A 25,859-nucleotide genomic window follows, 5' to 3' on the forward strand; every position below is an offset into this window, starting at 1 on the left:
ACAAAAACATGACAGCAGTTCTAATTACCTTATCACTTCCAAAATGAGAAAAAGTGTGCATTTAGATACAAGATTAAGAGCATTTTTTTTCCCCTTGCTTTTGTCTTATTTATTTTTTTTATTACCCGAAAAGAAAACCAGAGTGGTGAAGGAGCAGAGTTTTGGTATAGAGGGGTACAGTATTTCATTATTAAGTGAGTTATCTGGAAAAAAAAAGGTTTGGCTTTAAGTTGAATAAGGAAGGCAAATTAAAATCTTTTCAGCCAGATTCACACCCCCTGTGCATTTGTGAGCTGGGTTGCCAAAACTGAAGCATGTATGGGCAACCTTAGCGCAACACAAAACACACTGTACAGATGTAAGACTAGGTTCACACCTGTGCATTTTTTAGCATGTTTTCAGAAGCACAAGAACACACAACGATCGATTTAACATGGTTTCCTATGTGTCCCATTCACATCTGAGGTTTCCTACAGTGCATTTTTGGAAGAGGTGCTGGGAATTTTTTCATGCAGGACGGTGCTTTTTTGTGCCCATAGTCTTAAAATAAGCTCATCAATAATGCATGAAAAATGCATGTACATGCATTTTTGGTGCATTATTGGTAAGATTTTGTGTTTAACAACCAGCCTTCTGTTCTTACAAAAAAGCCAATGAAGCATAAAAATGCGCGATGACAAAGCCACGAAAAGCACACACAGTGGTGTAAACCTAGACAAAATGAGTCCTCGTAAGTAAGCCTAAACATTTGTAATAACAGCTGAATATCAAGATTCTTGCAAAAGCCCTAGCTTGACTGATTCTCTTTGTCAGGAAGTAATATAGGTGTTGTCATTGCTGACTTGTTTTCTAAGGTGAACTTTCAGTTCATCCTTATTCCTTCTTTTTCTACTTGTTAATTCTGATCCAAAACAAGCGTGCATTTATTAGATTTTCCAACACTGGATACCTATAGGCTTATTTCAGATCACCAGCTTAAAATGTGGTGAAGGTAGGCCAAAGAAGACAACCCTGGAGCTTGCAATTTCAGAAACAGGTCAGCAATTGCAACATTTTTGTTCCTTTTCTCACAGTTTCCATATAGATCGTATTGCCTGTTGCTATGAATCACAGGATCCTCCTTTCTCGAGCAAGGTGTATTTTAAAGACAGGCTTGTTCTTATTGCTCGTATATTGTATGTGGACAGTGCAACATTCTTTGGTATGGCCCTCATACGTTCCTAAATTATCCATTTATAAACAGTGTTAAAGTCATTACAGTGAGGGAAAGAAGTATTTGATCCACTGCTGATTTTGTACTTTTGCCCACTGACAAATGATCAGTCTATAATTTTAATGGTAGGTTTTAAGTGGGAGACAAAATAACAAAAAAATCCAGAATAACACATTTCAAAAAAGTTATAAATTGATTTGCATTTTAATGAGTGAAATAAGTATTTGACCCCTTCACAAAACATGACTTAGTACTTTTTGGCAAAAGCCTTTTTGGCAATCACAGAGGTCAGACGTTTCTTGTAGTTGGCCACCAGGTTTGCACACATCTCAGGAGGGATTTTGTCCAGCTCCTCTTTGCAAATCGTCTCCAAGTCATTAAGGTTTTGAGGTTGACGTTTGGTAACCCAAACCTTCAGCTCCCTCCACATATTTTCTATGGGATTAAGGTCTGGAGACTGGCTACACTACAGGACCTTAATGTGCTTCTTCTTGAGCCAAACCTTGTTTTGGGTCATTGTCATGCTGGAATACCCACCCCATTTTTAATGCCCTGGCTGAGGGAAGGAGGTTCTCAGCCAAGATTTGACAGTACATGGCTCTGTCCATCGTCTCTTTGATGCGATGAAGTTGTCCTGTCCCCTTAGCAGAAAAACACCCCCAAAGCATAAAGTTTCCACCTCCATGTTTGACAGTGGGGATGGTGTTTTTGGGGTCATAGGCAGCATTCCTCCTTCTCCAAACACGGCGAGTTGAGTTAAAGAGCTCGATTTTGGTCTCATCTGGCTGGTGTCATAATTGATCAAGTTTTGCATCATGGCAACTGCAAGTAAAAAAGAAGCTAAGATGGCAGCCTACTTGGCTGTAACAGATAGGGTATACTTCTGCTTTAAGTCTATTTTTCACCTATTTTTGTAATTACAGTTTCACAAACAATTTTTTCATATCCAGTATATATAACTAGGGATGCACTGATACCAGTTTTTCAAGCGCAAGTAGTAGTACCAATATCTTTCTTCAAGTACTTGCAGATACCTATTTTTTTTTCTTGCATTGCGGTGTGATTTGAGCCTGTACAAAATGAATAGGCTCAAATCACACTGCAAACAATGGCATGTGATTTGAAGAGGAAGGCAGTGTGGTTCTTGTTGGAATCACATGCGGTTTCCACCACTGCTCCTGTGTGAACCCAGGCTAAAGTCACTATGACATGCCTGGGTTTAAGCCCGTTGAGTTTGTATGGGCTCAAATCGCACCGCACTGCACGTAAACTGTATCTGAGCATTTGCACAAGTACCTATGCAAATGCTTAGTATCTGCACCAATGCAACCCTATATATAACTACCAAAGGTAATGGTATGTATATGTATGTAGCATTAAGGTATAGGGGACAAAAAAATTAAGTTGTCCTTAAAATTAAAAAGTTTGTTTTGAATCCTTAAATGTACAGTTTTTTTTTTTTTTCTCAAAAACCTTTAACACTATGAAAAACATTTTGGTTTGGCTCGAGTTATGCTTAGAGTGGTGATGGGTTGGATACACTATCATGGTTTATTAGTGCTTGGTGACCAGGTCGCTGAGACAGGAAATGAGATTTTCATTGGGGATGCATACAGTAGAACAATTCTGATGTATACTCTAGCCCCCCTCCCATCCTGTTGGAAACACATTTTTTATTTCTGATCTGTAACTCTTGGAAAGATTTCTCCTGATATAATTATAGCAACAAGCGGGAAGTAATTGAACAGATATTTTAAAGGATACGGACAATGGTTAAAGGGGTTGTAAAGTCAGAGGGTTTTTTTTATCTTAATGCATTCTATGCATTAAGTTAAAAAGCCTTTTGTGTGCAGCAGCTCCCCTCTGCCCCCCTAATACTGACTTAAGCCCCATCTCTATCCAGCGATGTCCACGATTGCCTTGGCCGCCCGAGACTCTCCTCCTGATTGGCTGAGACACAGCAGCGGCGCCATTGGCTCCCGCTGTTGTTAAAGTCAGTTAGCCAATCAGGAGAGAGAGGGGACGGGGCCAAATTGGGGCTCCATGTCTGAATGGACACATGGAGCTGTGGCTCAGCTTGGGTGCACGCAACAGGAGGGAAGGGCCAGACGCACCGAAGAGGGACCCGGGAAGAGGAGGATCTGGACTGCTCTGTGCAAATCCACTGCACAGAGCAGGTAAGTATAATATGTTTGTTATTTTGAGAGGAAAAAAAAAAACGGAGACTTTACAATCTTAAGTGCTTACAGATTGTATAGCATTCGGCCACCCTACCAAAATGTTTTTATTGCTGTTGCGCTCCTGATGAAAAAAAAAATGTTATGTTATGGTGTGCCGCCTAGATGTGTTGGTTGGCCATTCAAGATGCATTGCAATGCACAAAGTATCAAACTGTGCAGAAACGCATGGTACCATGATGCACAGGTATAAATGTGACCTGATGATTTTAAGTACACTGGGCAATCTGGTTGGTTATACCTGCTACTTGGAGTCTAGGCTGGTTGTATTGGGTCTCTAATGTCAGTGCTGTCAAGAAGAGAAAGTATCTTTGTTCCGAATTTCCTAACTATGCCCTACACAGAAGTTCCCCATAGCACTTAACCTTCCTTGACCCCGACCCCTCAGCATTTCTTCAACCTAGGTCTGCCATTTCACACAAATCTGCCATTTGCTTTGACTCCTTAACACTTCTGCACTCCAGGTCTGCACATTCCCTCAAGCCTGCCATTTACCTGACCTCTTAGCACTTCTGTAACCTAGGTCTGCTGGTTCACCCAAACCTGCTATTTGCCAGACACCTTAGCATTTTTCCAACTGAGGTCTGCTGGTTCCGCCAAGATTAGTATTTATCCAACCCTCATCTGCTGATTTCCCCTAACGTGCCATTTGAAAGGAATAAAATAACACCTCTCTAATACCTTTATAACACCCCCAAATACCTTTCCTTTTTGTAAAAAAGGAGATTGCAGAGAAGGCACAGGGCTTCACAATTAAACTGCCAAGCTACAGAATGCAGGGGAGTGGCTTCAGTGCTGGCTGTACCTCTCTCATGATGTACGCCCATAAATTTGACTTCAGTCTCGGGTGGTGCTACAAGCAGCATTGACAGGACACACAATGTAATATAACCACTGCTGTGTGCTCTGGCACTCTCCGGGATTCAACAAGAATGCAAAAATTCTGGCAGCACTTTAAGTTGTTTGCAAAGGCAAAACCTAAACCTTTAGTAAACTTCTAAGTTGTAAAGTGATGTATAAACTAATTGTAGGAACATATAAATATGCTAAATACATCTGTATTGGCTATAAAAAAAAATCAAGATGTTGTTATCACCATAACCAATGCTAACTGCATCGCTTGGTAATTTTTCATGGACTTTTTAGATTGTTTTGGGCTTGCTAGTGACATGGAAATTTATAGATATTACAACTCCTATCCTCATATTTATTAGTGGTTCCAAATGAATAACTACTGCAGTAGGGAACAGACATAAAAGATGCACTCCGCATCTTTCCAAATAACTGTTCTGCTTTATTATGACGCAATTGAGGGTTTTTATACACATCATTATGTAGGTATCACATTAATATTACAATTGTACGTTTATGGTAACAAGGGGCGTAACATAGGCAGACTTATTCTAATCAGGACTCAAAAGAATGCAAACATGTAATGAAAACATTATTAGTGTCATGTGCACAGTGAGGGCAGTGTGCAATACATACAAAATAGAATACAATTTATATACAGAATTTACAAACTTCCTTTACACTAGCAATGACAGTCTAATGCTTTTTACCCCCCCAGGAAGCTTGGAATGTCACCTGGTTACATCACTTTGCTTTAATATTGCACATATATTTAGTATAGCACAAACGAATGTTATTGAAGAAATCTATACTTAACATTTCAAAACTGATCTACAGTTATCAATTTGCACATGTGCTACAGGTAGCTGTACATAATCACTTAACTCTGAAGTATCTAGTTTTAAATACTGCATGGAAGCTGCTTTTACAGGTACCCCTGGCTTGTGAACTCTCATGTTGCACAACTGTATGATGTAGTAGTGGTTCTTTACTACCTTAGGGATTGGACCGGTATGGCATATGCATACTTATATTGATCCAAGCTGGGAAATTGTAACTGTGCAAAAAACACCATACCTAGAATTCATTTTTTTTGCTTTATTTTTCTAAAATAAAAATAAACAGGAACATGTATAAAAATATGTAAGGTGAAAAATCTGCGCTGCCCCGGATCTTTAAGAAAGAAAATTAATATATAAAAATAGTGATGAAAAAAGTAGAAATGGTTGTTGGAATGTAGATGACAAAATCAAATGTGACCATGTGTTCGGTGCTGCAACTCAAATAGCCTGAATATTCAGGTCATAAATTTGTGGATAAAGTAAAATTGCGCAACCAAATACAATAATATATCTGAAAAAAACAAATACAAATTAAATAGTGTGTGTATTCAAGTCCATATAATGCTCCAATAAATAAACCGTGATGTTGAACACTCAGGATGGGGCTTGATACTTCTGTTCCGTAAATATAAGAGAGGCTGCTTACCGGATAAGGTGGATCTCAGATTATAGAGATCAAACTCGCTCAGCAAAAGATCATTCAACTTGTGAACACTCCTCCAAAGCCGGTATCCCTTCCAATACAGCGGACTCCTGTATTTGTATGATACTCCTTACAAATGCGATGACAACTCCTTAATAGTCTCCAGTGTTGGGATGTATCACAAGATAAAAATAAGAGGCTTCATGGTGCAGTACTCCCGTATTAAAAGATTTATTTAAAGCGGAGGTCCACCATAAAAAAAAAAAAAAAAAAATTACATAAAAATGCTCCTAAAAATCTGAAAAAAAAAACATTTTTTTTTTTACTTACAAGAAATGGCTGTTGCTAGGCAGATCGTCCTAATCTGCCACTTCCTACTCCGCGGTGATATTCATTCTTCTCCTCCTCACGTTGTCTTCTGGGGAATGGGGTGCGCTGTGTTCTGGGAACTGCGTGTGTCCCAGAGCACAGCTGGCCATTCACAAAGCGCCGCGCGACTTGAGCATGCGCAGTAGAAAATGGGCTGTGAAGCCGCAAGGCTCCACATGGTGGCGCCGGGACCCGATCCGAAGGATGGATCGGCCTCGGGCGGCCAACATCGCGGGCAGCCTGGATAGGTAAGTGTGCTTATTAAAATTCAGCAGCTACAGTGTTTGTAGCTGCTGACTTTTACATTTTTTTTTTCTCAGCTGGACCTCCGCTTTTAAAGCTTTACAGGCACTGACATCCAAAGACAATGAAACGATTTTCAAACAGCCATGGCTCAAGCCAGCCAGCTGGTGCGTGGTGACCTCAAGAACTGGTGCTCCATCCGACGTGTTTTCCCTTACAAGGCATCGACTGGGAACAGAGGTCTAAGCGTCACACACCACGCTCTAAATACACATACTGTAGGAGAGACTACGGAAATGTCTTTACAGTCTTATCCCGTTTGGTGTCCTTTTTACCGATGGAGTCAATATGTATTTTGCATATTAAAAACCATGGTAAACTTTCACATGCATTTGATACATATCCTATAACAAATTGCTAATGCAATTATTTATCATCATTCTACATAAAACATTTTTATATTGTAAAAATTAAAAGGAATAAATTTAAACATCCGTTCATATGAAACATATTTAGTATCCTTAAATCACCATTGTTATTACTCACAATACCTCATGGATTGATTATTCTGAAGAAAAATAAAATTAAAATTTACATTTTAAAAAGCCTATTTAAGCCCGGGTTCACACCTATGCGAATTAGATGTGCGTTTCCGCACATCTAATTCGCATAGCAGGAGAATGTGACTGGCTCCCTATGGATTCGGTTCACATATCTCCAGGGTGGCTGCGGTGCACACTGCACAAAAACGCTGTGCATCTTTGGCTGCGTTTCAGGGCCAAATTCAGGCATAGAATCGGCCCTGATTCGTCCCTGAAACGGTGAACAGGGACGCACAGCGCTCCTCTTTGGTCCGCAGCGAATTATGGTGTGAACCCGGGCTAAAGGAAAAAATGTATATATACATGCACCTTTACACATATATACCGATAAACTCATTGAAACAAACTGAGAGGAGGGGCAAGCCCCCCCCCCCCAGCATGCTCCAAAGGTCTACACTCTTATCCACAGCCATCTACAAATCATACAAACTATCCTAGCCACTAAGTACAAACAATCACAGTATTAACACTACAGTATATTATGTAACAGACCTACCACATCTCATGCACAGTACAAAAAATTATTTATTTTTTTCTCTTTTTACCGTGCCAGAAATATTGGCCATATCTCTGATACCCTATGACCAGTAAATTAACCCTTCAGTTCCATATACAAAACTGATAGCCCGTCCCCCCTAGAAATTTTCCTGGGGGGGGGGGGGAGAAAAGAGAGGGACTACTGGCTATCTATGTAGCAGTTGATATCCCATTCAACATTAAGCCCCAAGGGGCTGTAACATTGGATGTCAAAAATCCATCTTGTTTCTCTGCGTGAAATGTGTGTCTTGAGGTTATTTCCCCTCCAATGAGGGGTATACCTCTCTTTAGCAATAACCTGAAGGAGGGAAGTGTCCCTCTTATGATGAAGACGAAAATGTTTGGAAACACTATGTCCAATAAACCCCCTACGTATATTGGTTAGATCAGTGTTTCTCAACTCCAGTCCTCAAGGCGCCCCAACAGGTCATGTTTTTAGGCTTTCCATTATTTTGCACAGGTGATTTGATCAGTTTCACTGCCTTAGTAATTACCACAGCCATTTCATCTGAGGGAAATCCTGAAAACATGACCTGTTGGGGCGCCTTGAGGACTGGAGTTGAGAAACACTGGGCTAGATGTTCCCCTATTCTTACATTAAGTGCCCTCGTTGTCCTCCCCACATATTGGAGGCCACACGGACACCTAAGAAGATAAATGACCGCGACAGTTCAGCATGTAATAAAGTCGGTGATGTTATATACCTTTTGAAGTGACTTGTGAAGAAAAGGAAGAAGTCTTAATGGTTTTTGATGTTTTGCATACAGTACATCTTTTACACGGAAAAAAAACCTTTCAGGTTCCCAAACATGCTAACTTTCTGAGGGGAGTTTATTACACTGGGGGCCAAAGTATCTTTCAAGGTTTGGTTTTTCCTATATATGACATTGGGTTTCTCTGGAAGTTTGGGTCCCAGAATTTTGTCACTTTTTAGAACCTGCCAATGCTTTTTGATCACTTTGTTCACCCACCAATATTGTGATGAGAATGTTGTAAAAAAGGACCATTCAAATTTATTCTGGTTTCCCTCTGCTCTCTTTTTAGGGGTCAGTAAGCTGTCTCTATCTAAGAGTGACACTGTTTGTAATTCTTTATCCAAATTCACAGGATCATATCCTTTTTCCCTAAAGCGGTCGTATATTTGCCTGGGATTCAAAATCTTCCAACAGAGAACAGTTCCTCCTAAGACGTTGGAACTGTCCTTTGGGAATTGCTTTAAGCCAGTTGGGATGATGGCAAGCTTTTATTGGAATATATCTCCATTGCGATCTGTCGGCTTAAAGTAGGTTTTGATTAGTAATTGATTCTGCTCTTTGAAGATAACCAAATCCAAAAAGTTAACAGACATTTTGTAGCAGCGCCAAAAAAAACAATCTGGAACCTTTAGATGACAAAAGAACATCATTCTCCCATAGTGCCATGAAGAGATTAGTGAAGTTGGGCGCAAATTTAGCCCCCATCGCTACTTCAGTGCTTTACTAATAATACTGTCCTCCATAATAAAAATAGTTATAGTTAACGGGAGTACTGCACCATGAAGCCTCTTCTTCTTTTTATCTTGTGATACATCCCAATGCTGGAGACTACTAAGTTGCCATCGCATTTTTAAGGAGTATCATACGAATACAGGAGTCCGCTTATTGGAGCACTATATGTACTTGAATACACACACTATTTTATTTGTTTAGATATATTATTGTATATTGGTTGTGCAATTTTACTTTATCCACAAATGTATAAAAATGTGTTTATGTCAAACCTCTTAGGCTGCATTCACACATGATTCTGCCCCGCAATTTCAAATGGCTGCAAAATTTCCAATGGCACTCCAATCACACCGCAAGTGTCGCGCGGTAAATCATGCTGCAATCTGTGTGCCGCTGTCACCCAAAAGAAGCTTATGTTCGATAGGTGTGCAATTAGAAGTAATGGCATTGCAAATGCGTCCCGTGTTTTGCAGTCATTTGAAATCATGGGGCGGAATCGGCGATTCCGCCCATGATCATGTGTGAATGCAGCCTTCGGTATAAGTGAAGGCAGAGCTTTTTTTCTTTTTTTTTTTTTTTTTTTTTTTTTTTAGATATAATAGAGACCGATTAGAAGACCTGTCAGGTTCTATTATTGCTGTCTGTGCCCCCGTTAGAGACATCCACCCTCTATTTGTTCTGTTTACCATTATTATCAAAAGTAAAAGTAAGTTTCAGATTTTAGGTTGTCCCCAGAACAGAAATAGAATGGAACTCTTCCAATGGGGACAATGGTATAGAGCAGGGATATGCAATTAGCGGACCTCCAGTGGTGCAAAACTACAAGTCCCATCATGCCTCTGCCTCTGGGTGTCATGCTTGTGGCTGTCAGAGTCTTGCTTTGCCTCATGGGACTTGTAGTTCTGCAACAGCTGGAGGTCCGCTAATTGCATATCCCAGGTATAGAGGAATTTCCTTTCACTTACTGTTGTGGTTATGGGACAGGAAGTTGAGGGAAATCTCCCCATTGTGACATAGATGGGGGAAAAAAAAAACTGACTAGGAATTTTTATCCTCCCTTATCCCTATCCACAATGGAAACAAAATTTTGCTTTTAGTTCTACTTTATGGGCTGGTTCTCACCACAAAAGATAAATAGTTATTAATTGTTGGAAGTGTTTATCACTTTGGTGTCTGCAGCTACAAGTTACAGAGACTGGCACGTAACATTTATTGAATACTGAACGCCACAAAAGGTGCATTCAGGCACGTATGTTTCTGCCAGACCATTAAATTCTGTGGGCTGTCAAACGCTGGGAAATGCAAATGCTACAGCAGACACAATTTTTAAAACTGCACTGCACCAGACCCACGTGGTACTGGCCGTGAATCTACCTGCCTTTCCTAGATGCTTGAGGGTGCTATTAAGATTAGCATGCATCTGCATTGGGCAGCGCATTTCTTTGTGATGTGGGAAATGTGTGCCTCCTGCACTGTAAGTGTTGTGAACTGGCCCTAAGCCCTGGTTCACATCAGTGCGGCTTTAAAATCGCGCTACTTCAGCATGGGTTGAAAGCCAGTGATTGGTGCAATTTTGAAGTGTAACTTCATACAACAGAATTCAATGCAAATTGCAATGCAATCACACAAAAGTAGTGTAGGAACCTTTTTTAAAGTCTAGACTTGTGTCGCAACAATTTGAATGGTTCTATTGCTGCAAATGGGATGCAACTTGTCATGCGATTTTTGATTGTCAAATCACATTGTTGTGAACCAGGGCTAAATGTACAGTCCTAAATGTAAACATAGTTTTCAAATAATTTGCGTTGTTATGGGCAAGTTCTTACATTGTACTTTTTTTTTTTTTTCTTCTCTAAAGGGCCATGCACTGTTAATCAGAGAAGTTGATGTAGAGAAGGTGTCCACATTTGAGATGCCCTATGTAGATGCAATAAAATATCTATGGAATGATCCTGGGATACAAGAATGCTATGACAGGCGACGGGAATATCAGCTGTCTGACTCTACTAAATAGTAAGTATTATGACTTGTGATCAGTCCAAATTTCTCATCATAGCTATACCATACAATAAAGTGATTGGTAAAAACTGTTCTATCTTCACTAGGCTTCTCCCACTCTTAATACATACAGCCTTCTCACAGGAAACGTGGCATGTGTTTGACCTAGATGAAGCATTTTTTTTCATATAGGGTTGTACTATAGTGTAGATGGGAATGTGACTGCTGTCTTTCTTCATAAAAAATAATTAATATGGTGCCTCTTACGAAGCAGCAGAATAACGCCCATTCTTAGTCTATCTTCTTTTTTTTTTTTTTTAATCCTGCTTCATGGTTTCACAGTGCTGCCTTATATGAGTCACATTTATAAGTTCGTTTGTCACATGCCTGTTGTGCAAACATGACCTCTTCTGTGCTGAAGACAAGTTCAATTTTTTTTTATAGCAAACAAGCTGGTGAGGTTATACAAGCATTACTAGATTTTTCTGAGAACGGTTTTCCATGTACTTATTTCTGCAGAATGGAAAAAAAATAAGTTGTACAAAGTGTCCAGTAGCAGTGTTTATACCAGAATTGAATGTATGAAAACTACAGGTGAGCAAGATGCATCATTGCTTTCTCAGCAGTGCCTTAAATCAGAAAATGTACTGTGGTAAAGGAAGTTAAGTAAAAACTCCATTAGCACAAATTTGCATCTAAACTGGCCACATAATATTATATCTTGAACTATTACAGGGAAAATTGCAAAAGGTAAATATTTTAAGAGTCTGATGTATCAAACCTGTTATAAGAAAACTTTATTTTTTATTTTTTCCGGCAGGGATCCCATACAACTGACACATTTGTGTGTCTTCATTATTCTCTTCTGGAAATCTAGTTGCTCAATCGTCATGCTAGAAAGGGGCTACAGTACGTTTGCAAGTACGTTTGCTGATGTAAAGCAAGTTTGCAGATCAGGAGTTTCATTTAAAAGGAAACTAGTAACTTTGTTTAGCCACTGTTCACCACGTTCAGTGGTCGTGGCAGTCAAAGTTACAGCATAGCTTACACAAAAAACTTGAAAGAAACTTTTGAAGGTGCAGAATGGAATTTTTTTTTCTTGAACAAACAAATTTCTAACAGTATATGTGGCTTTTGTTTGCTAAAGCCAATTCATTCCAAAAGCAAATGTTGAAAGCAAATTAAATCTTTCAAACAATATACGAATGTTGTGATCATTTTTGTATGAATTTTCCTAAGACTTTTGTTTTTAAATTCTATCCATCTATCGCCAGCTTTAGAGGATCAACTAATGTGTATTGTAATATAAGGAATGCGGGATCACCAGCTAGCTGCTTGTAAAAGTAAACCTTCTCTTTTGGTTGTTTTTGACAGTACAAAAAAACAAAACAAAAAAAAACGCTTTCTTCAACAAAACATAGAACAGTCTAAGTTTCTGGTATAATGAAAATAACACAATGGCTTACCGCTAATATATCAAAATGGCCTCTTATCATTCACCTTAAAGGGACAACAGCCCAATAATGGGGAAACCTACCGCTCGTCCAAGACCCATCCTTGGCGTATCCTATTCAGTATATAATCAGACTTCTCAGATTTAGGTACTGAGAGTAAAAAGGTAAATGGGATCTAAACCGCTCTTCCAATACAAACTCCAAGTATATCTTTTTGAACCAAAGTTCTTTTGGTAGAATCCAGTGGAGCATGTCAAGGTTTTTGCCAGCAGACTGGATAGGTATGTCCCCAGGTACATGGGTCCTCTAGTAGAAGCAGGGTGAGTTTGATTTAAAGGAGTTGTGAAGGCAGAAGGTTTTTTTATCTTAATGCGTGCTATGCATCAAGATAAAAACCTTCTCTATGTAGCAGCGCCCCCCCATTACCTACCTGAGCCCCTTCTCTCTGCAGCAATGTCCACGATCCCCTTAGCCATCCAGGACACTCCTTCTGATTGGCTGAGACAGAACAGCGGCGCCATTGGCTCCCGCAGCTGTCAATCAAAGTCAGTCAGCTGGCTTTGGTGCCCCCTGTAGCAAGCTGTTGGCTGAGGGGCACTCAAAGGAGGGAGGGGCTAGAAGCAGCGAAAAGGGACCCGAGAAGAGGATGATCCGGGCTGCTCTGTGCAAAACCAACTGCACAGAGGAGGTAAATATAATGGTCGGTTTTTAAAACGAGCCTTTACAATCACATTTTAAATCAAGTCGATTTTAAATAACAATTTAAAGGGGTTGTAAATGCCTGTCGGTGACCTGACCGGCACCCACACACCCCCGTTTTACTTGCCTGAACCCTAGAACTTTTCCCACAGGGACGCGCCGTCTTTCTGCTAGGGGGTTCTCAGCTGTTGAGTGGGTAGATTGATAGCAGCGCAGCCATTGGCTCCCGCTGCTGTCAATCAAATCCAATGACGCCGAATGCTGGACTCGGGAGCGCGCCCGCAAGGTAACCCCCCGCCGGGAGAGCGCTTTTGCACAGTGGAACCTTTAGTGTCATTTTAAATAACTAGTAAAAAGGCTTGATTTAAATCAACTCGATTTAAATCATAATTTTTAAAGAGCAACTGTCATCTCTTTTCCGCAGTGGCTCCTCCTCTGACCCGCTGTTGACTCACCGACATTCCTATTCACTTTAATAGGATGGCTGGTGATGCGGCAGTGACACGACAAGGTGAGGAAGGTGGCGGTAGCAGGTGAGTGGATGCCCGCTAACAGGCGCTGCCATGACGGTTCTGAACTAACGGGTGCTTTTTAAATGTAAGGACTTCTTGCTGGTAGTTAGAATCCTTAATATTTGCAAACAAAATGAAGGTTTCCTATTTAGAATAATAAGCTGTCAGGTTCGTAAAACAGTGATATCAGAACTTATTCATGTAACGAAAATGTAAGCGTAGGATAGTTTGCCTTAACAAGATGTGATGTGACCTGTAGAAGTAGTGTAATTGTAGATGTAGTTTAATTCTGGGTTATTAAAAATATAGTATTCAATATCGGTCATGCACATACAGTCAGGTCCATAAATATTGGGACATCGACACAGTTCTAATCTTTTTGGCCTATACACCACCACAATGGATTTTAAATGAACAAGATTTAACTGCAGACTTTCAGGTTTTATTTGAGGGTATTTACATCCAAATCAGGTAAACGGTGTAGGAATTACAACAGTTTGTATATGTGCCTCCCACTTTTTAAGGAACCAAAAGTAATGGGACAAATTAACAATCATCCATCAAACTTTCACTTTTTAATACTTGGTTGCAAATCCTTTGCAGTCAATTACAGCCCGAAGTCTGGAATGCATAGACATCACCAGACGCTGGATTTCATCTCTGGGGATGCTCTGCCAGGCCTCTACTGCAACTGTCTTCAGTTCCTGCTTGTTCTTGGGGCATTTTCCATTCAGTTTTGTCTTCAGCAAGTGAAATGCATGCTCAATCGGATTCAGGTCAGGTGATTGACTTGGCCATTGCATAACATTCCACTTCTTTCCCTTAAAAAACTCTTTGGTTGCTTTCGCAGTATGCTTCGGGTCATTGTCCATCTGCACTGTGAAGTGCCGTCCAATGAGTTCTGAAGCATTTTGCTGAATATGAGCCAATAATATTGCCCGAAACACTTCAGAATTCATCCTGCTGCTTTTGTCAGCAGTCACATCATCAATAAATACAAGAGAACCAGTTCCATTGGCAGCCATACATGCCCACGCCATGACACTACCACCACCATGCTTCACTGATGAGGTGGTATGCTTTGCATCATGGGCAGTTTCTTTCCTTCTCCATACTCTTCTCTTCCCATCACTCTGGTACAAGTTGATCTTGGTCTCATCTGTCCATAGGATGCTGTTACAGAACTGTGAATGAAACTCTAATCTGGCCTTCCTGTTTTTGAGGCTCACCAATGGTTTACATCTTGTGGTGAACCCTCTGTATTCACTCTGGTGAAGTCTTTGACACACATACACCTACCTCCTGGAGAGTTTTCTTGATCTGGCCAACTGTTGTGAAGGGTGTTTTCTTCACCAGGGAAAGAATTCTTCGCTCATCCACCACAGTTGTTTTCCGTGGTCTTCCCGGTCTTTTGGTGTTGCTGAGCTCACTGGTGCATTATTTCTTTTTAAGGATGTTCCAAACAGTTGATTTGGCCACACCTAATGTTTTTGCTATCTCTCTGGTGGGTTTGTTTTGTTTTTTCAGCCTAATGATGGCTTGCTTCACTGATAGTGACAGCTCTTTGGATCTCATATTGAGAGTTGACAGCAAAAGATTCCAAATGCAAATAGCACACTTGAAATTAACTCTGGACCTTTTATCTGCTCCTTGTAAATGGGATAATGAGGGAATAACACACACCTGGCCATGGAACAGCTGAGCAGCCAATTGTCCCATTACTTTTGGTCCCTTAAAAAGTGGGAGGCACATATACAAACTGTTTGTTAGGTACCTGGTAGTAGAGCCTGACTTGTAGGAGGAGACTTCTCATACAACGCTGGTTCAGGGGCCACTGGAGTGGGGACAGTGGTCTCGTGAGCACAGTGGGTAGGAGTGCCTGTTGAAGTAGGAGCTACTGATGCTGGGGGCAGAGTAGAGATCCCTCCAGGGATGGCTGGACTGCAGGTGAAGACGGTCCAGGGCAGACAGCAGACTGGAGAGCTGATGGATGCAGGTGCAGCGCTCACTGGGACAGGAGCTGGACAAGCAGCACCACACAGAGCAAGCAGGAGGCACAAGCAGGGCCAGACAGTCCGGGTCAGCAGGTAAACAAGGCAGTTGAACACAGCAGGCAAAAGCAGGGTCGGATAACAGGCAGAGGTCGGCAACGGATCACAGGCAGAGGTGGTAGCAGAGTCAGGCAAGCCGGGTCGGATTGGAGAGGGCATGGTGGTCAGACAGAGCCGGGTCGGTATTAGCAGAACAATCAATCAGGTGCAGGTAACAGATCACAGAAGCTGAAGATGAAACAGCAGCGTGCCAGTGCAGCTTAGAGTCCTTTATGCGCTCAGTGGCGCCAAACAACTTTAAGGCGCGCGCCTGAGGGGCACGCTGATGTGCACCAGTAGATGGGCCTTGTTGCACAGCTCGCGCAGGGGTACGCAGGCGCATGCGTGTACGCATATGCCTGCGTCTGGTGCTGACAGGTCCCTGACATTGCCCCCCCAAAAGGCAGCCTCCGGTTGCCTAAATACCCCCTTTTTTCAGGATGTGCAGAAAAATAAGCGCAAATTAACCGTCTGGCATGAACGTTACTGCCAGGTTCCCAGGAATTGTTCTCTAGGCCGTACCCTCTCCACTTAATTAGAAACTGAATTTGCCCTTGTCTCCTTCTGCAGTCAAGAATAGCCTCTACCTCAAATTCCTCACTTCCATCCACCAAGATAGGTTCAGGAGGTCTGGTTCCTCTATCAGGGAAGGGGTCAGGTATGGCAGGTTTTAGCAGTGACACATGGAACACCGGGTGGATTGTGAGAGAATCAGGCAGAGCTAGTTCGTAACAAACTTTGTTGATTTTTCTCTTTACCGGAAAAGGTCCCCTTAGGTGCAAGCTTCTTAGAGGGACAGGCCAACTTAATATTATTAGTGGAAAGCCATACCTGGTCGCCAAGCTGCAAGTTCAGTTCCCCTCTTCTTCTCCGATCAAAGGCTCTTTTGCTGTCCGCCTGGGCTTTGGACACCACCTCCTGCAACATCCGGTTGTTGTGGCTGAAGAACTCCACTGTATTCTGCACTGCTGGAACTGGAGACTCAGGAAGAAAGTCAGGTATAAAGGTTAAATGAAAGCCGTAGTTGGCCAAAAAGGGGGACTATCCAGTGGCTGAATGGCTAGCATTATTGTATGCGAATTCTGCTAAGGGCAGCAGGGGCACCCAATCATCTTGTGAGAAGGATGTGAAACACCTGATATGCTGCTCGAAAGTTTGGTTGGTCCTCTCTGTCTGCCCATTGGTTTGGGGGTGATAGGCCGAGGACAGAGCCAACTCAATCTTTAGGCTCTCACACAGGGCTCTCCAAAAACGTGAAGTGAACTGTACCCCCCTATCTGATACTATGTTTGCAGGGATCCCATGCAGTCTGACAATCTCTCTGATAAATATGCGGGCAGTTTCAACAGCAGATGGAGTTCCTCTCAAGGGCAGAAATGGGCCATCTTGGATAAACGGTCTACCACTACAAAAATAGCTGAACACCCCTCAGAACATGGAAGCTCCACTATAAAATCCATGGAAATCATTTTCCAGGGTCTATCGGGTACAGGCAGAGGTTTTAACAGTCCCCAGGCTCGGTTTCTTGACGTCTTATTCTGGATACAAACAGGGCAAGAACTGACATATTTCTCACAAAAGTCTTTCAAGTTAGGCCACCAGAACATGCGTCGCATGAGTTCAAAGGTCTTGCGGACCCCAAAGTGACCTGCCAGCGGATGGTCATGTAGTAGGGTTAAAACTTTGACTCGAATGTCCTTAGGAACGAAAATTTGGCTCCCCTTCCAAAACAAGCCATCCTTAAATGTTAAAGTGACCTCTGGAGGTCTTGACAAATCCAAGGATGCCTCCTTGATCTGGTAAAGAAGATCTGACTGCAGAAGTAGGAATTTGCTTGCGGGTAAGATGGTATCAGGAACGGATAAGTCTTTCAGGTTGTCGTACATGCGTGACAACGCGTCCGGTTTAATATTCTTTGACCCTGGCCGGTAAGTTTATGTGGAAACAGAAACGTGAAAAGAACAGGGCCCAGCGGGCTTGACGAGGCTTCAGCCGTTTAACAGATCTTAAATACTCTAAGTTTTTGTGGTCGGTATATATTAATACCGGATGAACAGCTCTAACAGATACCTCCATGCCTCCAAGGCGGTTTTGATAGCGAGGAGCTCCCGGTCACCAACGTCATAGTTCCTTTCCCACCGGTGAAAGTTTCTGGGAGAAGAACCCCACAGGATGCATTAGGTCTTTACTACCTTGACGTTGTGAGAGGACTGCTCCCACAGCAATTTCGGAAGCGTCTACTTCCAAAATGAAAAGTAACAATGGATCAGGATGGCTGAGGATTGGAGCAGAGGTAAAACATCTTGAGATTCTCGAAAGCATCTTGGGCCTTCTGATTCCAGCAAAAACGGATATTCTGTTTGGTCAATTGCGTAATGGGTTCAATTATGGCAGAGAATCCCCTGATAAACTTTCTATAAAAGTTTGCAAAGCCACTAAAACGCTGTATGCCTTTTTTGTCTAAGGGTACTGGCCAGTCCAGAACGGCAGATACTTTTTGGGGATCCATTTTGATGCCAGTTGGAGAGATTACTAACCCCAGAAATTGGATGCTCTGTTGCTCGAACTTGCATTTCTCTGCCTTTGCATACAGTCCATGCAAGCGAAGACGACCCAAGACCCTGCAGATGTGCTCTCGGTGCTGATCGAGTGATCCAGAGAATATTAAGATGTCGTCCAGATAGACAATCACAAAAAAGTCTAAAAAGTCTCTAAACGCATCGTTAATGAGATGTTGGAAGGTGGCAGGGGCATTGCAGAGCCCGAAGGGCATGACCAAGTATTCATAATGCCCGAATCGGGTCCGGAAAGCCGCCTTCCATTCATGCCCGGCCTGAATGCGGATCAGGTTGTAGGCCCCTCTCAGATCAAGTTTGGTGAATATGACAGCTGATTTCAACTTCTGGATCAGTTTGGGTATCAGGGGTAAGGGATAACGAAGAGCGAGGTGAGGGGAGGTTGAAGGGCGGATGAACCCCTTGGCCAAGTTTTCATCAATATAAGTCTTTAGTGCCTCTTGCTCTTTCTCTGATAGGGGGAAGATACGCCCAAATGGAATTTCAGCCCCAGGAAGCAATTCAATCGGACAATCGTAAGGGCGGTGAGGCGAAAGGGAGTCTGCCCCCTTCTTGCTGAAGACATTGACAAACTCATGGTAATGCTTGGGTATGGACTGGAGCAGATTCTGATCGATGTCTAGACATTAAGAGTAGCTGAAGAATAAGGGGTGTCAGTCAGACAGTGTTCTTGGCAGTAAGAAGACAAAAACTTTACTTCTCCAGTAACCCAGTTAATGTGCGGGTTGTGGGCTTGGAGCCAGGGAATGCCCAGGATAATTGGAAACAGTGGGGAAGAGATGGCATCAAGGGTCAGTAGCTCCTTATGCTGGGAGGAAACAGTAACAGGCAAAGGAAGAGTCTCTTGGGTTACTTGTCCTGATTTGATGCGGGAGCCATCGGCCAAGAAAACAAAGAGTCCATGAGTTTTTCCTCGTAACGGAATATCATGCAGGCTGGCAAAGGTAGAATTGACAAAACAGCTGCATGCCCCGGAGTCAATGATAGTGTTGACTGGAATTGTCTTTCCCCGAAGCTGTAATGCCAGAGGGAGAGCAAGGTGGGTTGAGTTGGCAGACAAGGCAGAAAGACTGGTAGAAATAGGAGATGGACATTTATCTTGATCGGGCAGTTATGGACGTAGTGTCCCGTTCCACCACAGTAGAGGCACAGGTTCAGCTGACGACGACATGCTCGTTCTTCAGGAGACAAGGCAGGGCGCATCAGCCCTAGCTGCATGGGCTCGGAAGCGTCAGGCACCGAGTTAACTGGGTTCACACTGGGTGGAGGTAGGTAGCGAGAGGCAGGAACTGGAGCCCTTGCAGTCATCCATACCGGACGGGTTTGTTGAGCGGGACGTTCAGATCGGCGTTCCCAAAGACGACGATCGATTTGGATCGCCAAAGAGATTAGGACCTCGAGAGAGTCTGGTATGCCAACCCGAGCAAGTTCGTCCTTCAGCCCTTCAGACAGACCCATGCGGAACTGGTGACATAGGGCCGCATCATTCCATTGGGTGTCTGCGCTCCAGCGCCCAAAGTCAGTGACGTAATCCTCGACCGGTCTGTGGCCTTGCTGGAGCGCAAACAGGTCGGACTCGGCCGTGGCAGTCCGCTGAGGATCCTAATAAAGCTGGGCCGTACCTTCAAAAAAGGAATGTAGGGAGTGGGACAGGACTGAGTCCCCCTCCAGTAGTCGATGGGCCCAGGTCTGAGGTTCTCCTTGTTGGAGGGAGATCACAAATCCCACTTTGGTAGCTTCTAGAGAGAAGGTCCGGGGCTGTAGAACGAAGTAAAGCTGGCAGGCATTACGAAAGGCCCGGAATTTGGTTCGATCTCCGGAGAACCTTTCTGGGATGGGGACCCTTGGCTCCAGTGGGAGCATCACAACAGAAGGAGAGGAAATAGTCTGTGCTGGAGCGGCGGCCGAAGAGGAAGCCATGGTACTGGGGCCAGCAAGATTCTGAACTTGTCCTTCCAGCCTGGTATAGTTATCCTGCAGGGATTTCACAGCTTGCGTGAGGGCTGCAAGATGCGTGCAGATCTCCTTCATCGGAGAGGTCACTCCCGCAGACTCAGTCATGGCTTTTTCGTACTGTTAGGTACCTTGTAGTAGAGCCTGACTTGTAGGAGGAGACCTCTCATACAACGCTGGTTCAGCAGCCACTGGAGTGGGGACAGTGGTCTTGTGAGCACAGTGGGTAGGAGTGCCTGTTGATGTAGGAGCTACTGATGCTGGTGGCAGAGTAGAGATCCCTCCAGGGATGGCTGGACTGCAGGTGAAGACGGTCCTCGGCAGACAGCAGACTGGAGAGCTGATGGATGCAGGTGCAGCGGTCACTGGGACAGGAGCTGGATGTGCAGCAGCACACAGAGCAAACAGGAGGCACAAGCAGGGTCAGACAGTCCGGGTCGGCAGTTGAACACAGCAGGCAAAAGCAGGGTCGGATAACAGGCAGAGGTCGGCAACGGATCACAGGCAGAGGTGGTAGCAGAGTCAGGCAAGCCGGGTCAGATTGGAGAGAGCAGGGTGGTCAGACAGAGCCAGGTCGGTATTGGCAGAACAATCAATCAGGTGCAGGTAGCAGATCACAGAAGCTGAAGACGAAACTGCAGCGCACCTGTGCAGCTGAGAGTCCTTTATGCACTCAGTGGCGCCAAAAAACGTTAACGGTAAAGTTTATTTCTGTTTTTATCCCCCTTTATTTTCATAGCAAATTGCCAATTTGTGTGTCTTTCTGTATTTTTTTTATGTCTTTTTTTTGGTAAATCCTTTTTCTTTGTATATCTTATATGCACTGCCCACTTATTAAATGATAAAATTAATAAGTGACTTCTGTGTACTAAGCTAGGACTCATATCTCTGAACAGATTGTTGTATTTTAGTGGCTAAGTACTCGGTCTAAGTTACGTGCCAGTCGGTATGGAATTGCACTGCGTGTTGGCAGATTGCATGCAGATTGTACGCTAAAAGATCTGCCAGACGGAGATCTGTGTGTGGTGGCTCTGCAGACCAGTCTGCGGACAAACTGTTGGGTGGTGGCAGGCTATCGTTTATTGTGTGACTGGTGTGTGGGTGTGGGGACAGTGGGAAGAGTGATTAACACCGGAGTTTAAGCTTGCAGAATAGCTGGAGGAACCCTAGAAGCGTGTGCTAATTGCTAGACTGCTCCCCAACCCTTAGAGTGCAGCAGATTGTATGTAAGATTCGTATCTGCCTGTGTGTGGTCAGCTAGCTGGATTGGAGGAGTCTCCCTCTAGTGGTGGCCAAAGGTAGTGCGGGCTGTGAAAGTACCACAGCCAGTCTTACATGCTCAATATAAGTTCCTTCTTATTCCCTTAGTTCCTCATATACCCCAGTCACGGAACGCACGTTGCAGTTAGATATTCGCCGTGGGCGTGCGTAATCATGACAGTTCATTCATACAATTTGTAGTGTACATAGATTTGCAAAACTATGGGATAAAGGAATATTCCTGAACTTTGTTTTATTTCATGGTTACTGTGAAATTGTGTGAATGCATCAATGCAGTGCATGTTATCTCAACTTGCAGGGCTTGGATTCATTGAATGAGTTTACCAAAAATGTAAATATTGCAGAATATACAGCCTCATGCTACATAACTAAGCTTCATTTCATGCTGAATAAACTAAATTATTAATGTATCTTAAATAGAAAACTATATTTTAGATTTTTACTCTAAAATCACTTTTATTAAAATAAATTTGATAGAAATCAAAAAAATCCAATTTAAAATCACAAAAATCTGATTTTTTTTTTTTTTTTTTTTTTTTTTTTTAAATCATTGATTTTATCCACCCTGAGTAGAAGTGTATGCTTTGGTGGCCCCTGAAACTACTTCCTTGTGTGCTTTGCAAGATTGAGATGGAGAGTATTCCAGCAAGCCTACATTGCTTTAGGATGGCCCAAGCAAATGCAGTAGTCTGGCCTGATAAGGCTCCTAGCAGATGTGCTCTGGATTCTGTCAGATCGTCAGGATCTTCTTCCCAAAGAACTGTTTTGCCATCCTATTTCAGGGTTACTGGCTTTAACAGCATAGATGTTAAAGCACTGTATTTTCTCTTTCGTCCATTGACGGACACAGCACTTCAATTTTGACCTTAGGGTTATATCGCCTCTTATCAGGAGTAGGACTAGGCAGAAAAACAAAAAAACAAGCACAGCACCACCCAGGGGCAGTCCTTACTGGCAATAACCCCCCCACTCTGCTACAGGCAGCCCAGTTTTTTTCTGCCTAGTCTAGGAGAAGGACCTGGCTCCCTGCTGGGACCGGTGGTTCTTTAACTTTTGTTTTATTTTCTTTTTTCCTTTTTCCGACAATGCATCTACAATCAACTGCCAGGCTGGGTGACAGGCTGGATATTATAGATCCTGGTAGTCTCCCCGGGCTGGCCATCGAGCGCGCGCAGACCTTAGCTCCGCGCTAGGTCGGCCGCGACAAGCCGGCGGCCAGCAAGATAGTGTCTTGCAGGGGCACATATAACCAGACACCTGCGTTCTGGGTCACAGTGTCGCCATGGCTGACAGCCACTCCGTCAAGGCGGGAGGTGGATCTGTTTGGGAGTTTTCCCGCAAGAGGGGTAAGTATGTGCTCCACCGGTCCGGACGCGGTGGAGCAGCTGGGACTCCCTGGGGGGGTCGATTGTGGGTCATGTCCCCCTTTTTTCCTCCCCCCACCATCCCCTCCCCCGGGGCACTGCAGTCGCTGAGGGGGGTGACAGTGCGGAGAGGGTGGCATCTACCTGGCCTTGGGGGGGTCCCAGGGCTCCTGTACAAGGAGGATGGCTGGCATTTTTTTCCTCCTCGTGGGGCCGCCATTGTAGCCGCAGCAGGAGTTTTCTGTGGCCTCTAGTGCTGGAGTCAGCTATTGAAGCCAGTAATAGCGCGAACGGCACACGGATCTCCTCATGGCTGGACATCTACAGGTGGTCGGACAGCGCAGCAGGCTCACTCGGTCAGGGTGGTGAGTCCTTCTGGGACACCCCTCAGTCTGTGGCAGCTAGGAAGGGGGTCTTACTCTCCTTTCCCCTTAGTGGGCAGTTGGTTACGGGTGGTAGCAGGTGAGCTGGGACAGCATGGCGTCTGAAGCAGGTGCCCTTCCCCCAGACACCCCTATGATGGCAGCCAGCTCTTCTGGGTCGGTGGTGCCTCTGGACGGGAAGTGGCGTGCGGGTGCAAGGCGGGTAAAAAAACTCCCCCTTCCCCCTCCATCTTCCGGGGGAAGACTGATCCGGACTCAGGGCCTGCTGTATCGGGTGGCCCCTGTCTGGACGGTTCGGATGAGGTGGTTCCTGACCTTTCGAACAGTGAGGAGGAATCTTCCGCATCCATTGTGGTGCATGAGAAGGCGTTGGTGGGGGCACTTATCACGGCGGTGCGGGATACTTTGAAAATTGAGTATACGCCGGGGGCATCCGCTGAGGTATCAGTCCCGTTTGGATCTCACAAGCCGGTCCGCTCTGCTAAAGTGTTTCCTTATCTGTCCTATTTTGATAAGTTCATTTACAATAACTGGGAATGGCCGCAGCGTTCTTTTGCAGTTCCAAGGTGGTTTTTGGTGCGCTACCCCTTTGAGGAGAGTCTATTGAAAAAATGGACATCACCTCCGGTCGTTGACCCTCTGGTGTCCATGTAAATAAGGCAACCCTGATTCCGGTGGAGGTGTCTCCTTCTTTTAAAGATCCTGCCGACAGAAAGGCCGAGGCGGTTGCTCGGTCTATGTTTACAATGGCAGGGTCGGCTCTTCGTCCGGTGCTAGCCACGGCTCTGGTGTCACAGACACTTACTGAATGGGCTAAGTTATTACACCATGAGTTAAGTAATGCGCAAGCTTCTCCAGTCTGTGTGGAACTAGCGGATCAGTTGGTGCAAGGGATTAAGTATGTCTGTGATGCGGCCCTAGATATGGCCCTGCTTCTTTCAAGGGTCTCCGTGTCAGCCATAGTTCTACGCCGGCTACTCTGACTCAAGTGTTGGTCGGCGGACCAGACATCTAAGAAAGCTCTGGCGGAGTTACCTTTCCAGGAGGGGGAGCCCCTCTGGACGACGTCATTAAGAATGTTACTGGAGGGAAAAGTACTTTTCTTCCACACTCCAGGAAAGGCAAGGAGCCCTGGCATAAGCAGGGCCCCTCTTTTTCGTCCGCCCGTTTCTACGACTAAGCGTCCCCAGCCCAACAAAGCTCCCGCAGAGGGGCAGTCCAGGGCATCGCAAGCCAAGCAAGCCCACAGACAGCTCCGCTTCCGCATGAAGGTTTACCCCCGCCCGACTTTCGGTGGGGGTTCGTGGACCGGTGGGTCTGCGAACTAATTTTGTCTGGATACAAGATAGTTTCTTTCTTGTCCGCCAGACAGGTTTTTTCCCTCCAATCTTCCTCTTCTCCCGGCTTGTCGACAGGCCTTATTGGGAGCGGTACAGTTCCGGTGCCAGCTTCGGAAAGGTTTCGGGGGTTTTACTCCAATTTGTTTGTAGTCCCGAAGAAGGAAGGGGTCCGTCCAATCCTGGATCTCAAGGCCCTCGATTGTTTTGTAAGGGTGCGGAGGTTCAGGATGGAGTCGGTCCATTCCGTGGTGGCTGCATCAGGGGGATTTTCTGGCCTCCTTGGATATCAAGGACACGTACTTGCATGTCCCCATCTGTGTCAGGCACCAGAGGTTTCTGCGCTTTGCAGTCGGGGACGCTCACTATCAATTTGTGGCACTTCCCTTCGGTCTGGCATCGGCGCCAAGAGTCTTCACCAAGGTGCTGGCTCTGGTCCTGGCGTTGCTGAGATAGCCAGGGATCGCGTTGTGGGTTACTTGGACGATCTCCTTCTGAGGGCGGCTTTGGCTTCAGAACTGAGGGGAGATGTGGCGATAACCGTGCAGACCTTACAAGAGTTCCGCTGGGTGTTGAATATTCAGAAGTCTGTGTTGCTCCCGACCCAACACCTGGAGTACTTGGAGTTGATTCTAGACTCTGCAAAGGCAAAAAAGTTTTTGCCAGCGAGCAAACTGCAGATTCTGCACTCCGCGGTGCAATTGCTGCTGTCCCGCAAGTGGTTGACGCTGCGCTTTTGCATGCGGGTTCTGGGCCTCATGGTAGCCACCTTTGAGGCGCTTCCGTATGCTCAATTTCACAGAGGGAGATCTCAATTTCTTGCAGAGGGAGATCTTGTCCAAATGGGACAAATCTCCGACGTCCCTGGATTGTCGGATCCAGGTGGGTCATCTAACCAGGGCTTCGCTTCTTTGGTGGCTACGGTCCCCGGCCCTACAGTCCTGGAAGTCGTCTCTTCCTCTGTATTGGACAGTGATCAGGACAGATGCCAGCCTGACCGGCTGGGGGGGGAATCTTGGGTCTTCATTTGGCTCAAGGCCGTTGGATGCTGGAGGAATCCCGCCTGACGATCAACGTTCTGGAGCTGCGGGCGCTCAGAATATGCCTCTCCACGTGGTCACAACGGCTACATGGTTCACTATGTTGATGGCGCGCAAGTCCATTTCTCGGAAGATTTATCATCGAAC

At 44.5% G+C, this 25,859-nt stretch overlaps 1 protein-coding gene across 1 annotated transcript in view; it reads left to right on the plus strand.

The window, feature by feature from the left end:
- Positions 1-25,859, plus strand: part of LOC141146993 (guanine nucleotide-binding protein G(q) subunit alpha) — a 193,514-nt gene that overhangs the window by 120,912 nt on the left and 46,743 nt on the right. The window contains exon 3 of the mRNA XM_073633897.1: positions 10,884-11,038. Within this exon, the coding sequence (XP_073489998.1) occupies positions 10,884-11,038 (155 nt within the window). The remainder of the gene's footprint in view (positions 1-10,883; positions 11,039-25,859) is intronic.

Source organism: Aquarana catesbeiana, linkage group LG01, assembly GCF_042186555.1.
Source record: "Aquarana catesbeiana isolate 2022-GZ linkage group LG01, ASM4218655v1, whole genome shotgun sequence".
NCBI lineage: Eukaryota > Metazoa > Chordata > Amphibia > Anura > Ranidae > Aquarana > Aquarana catesbeiana.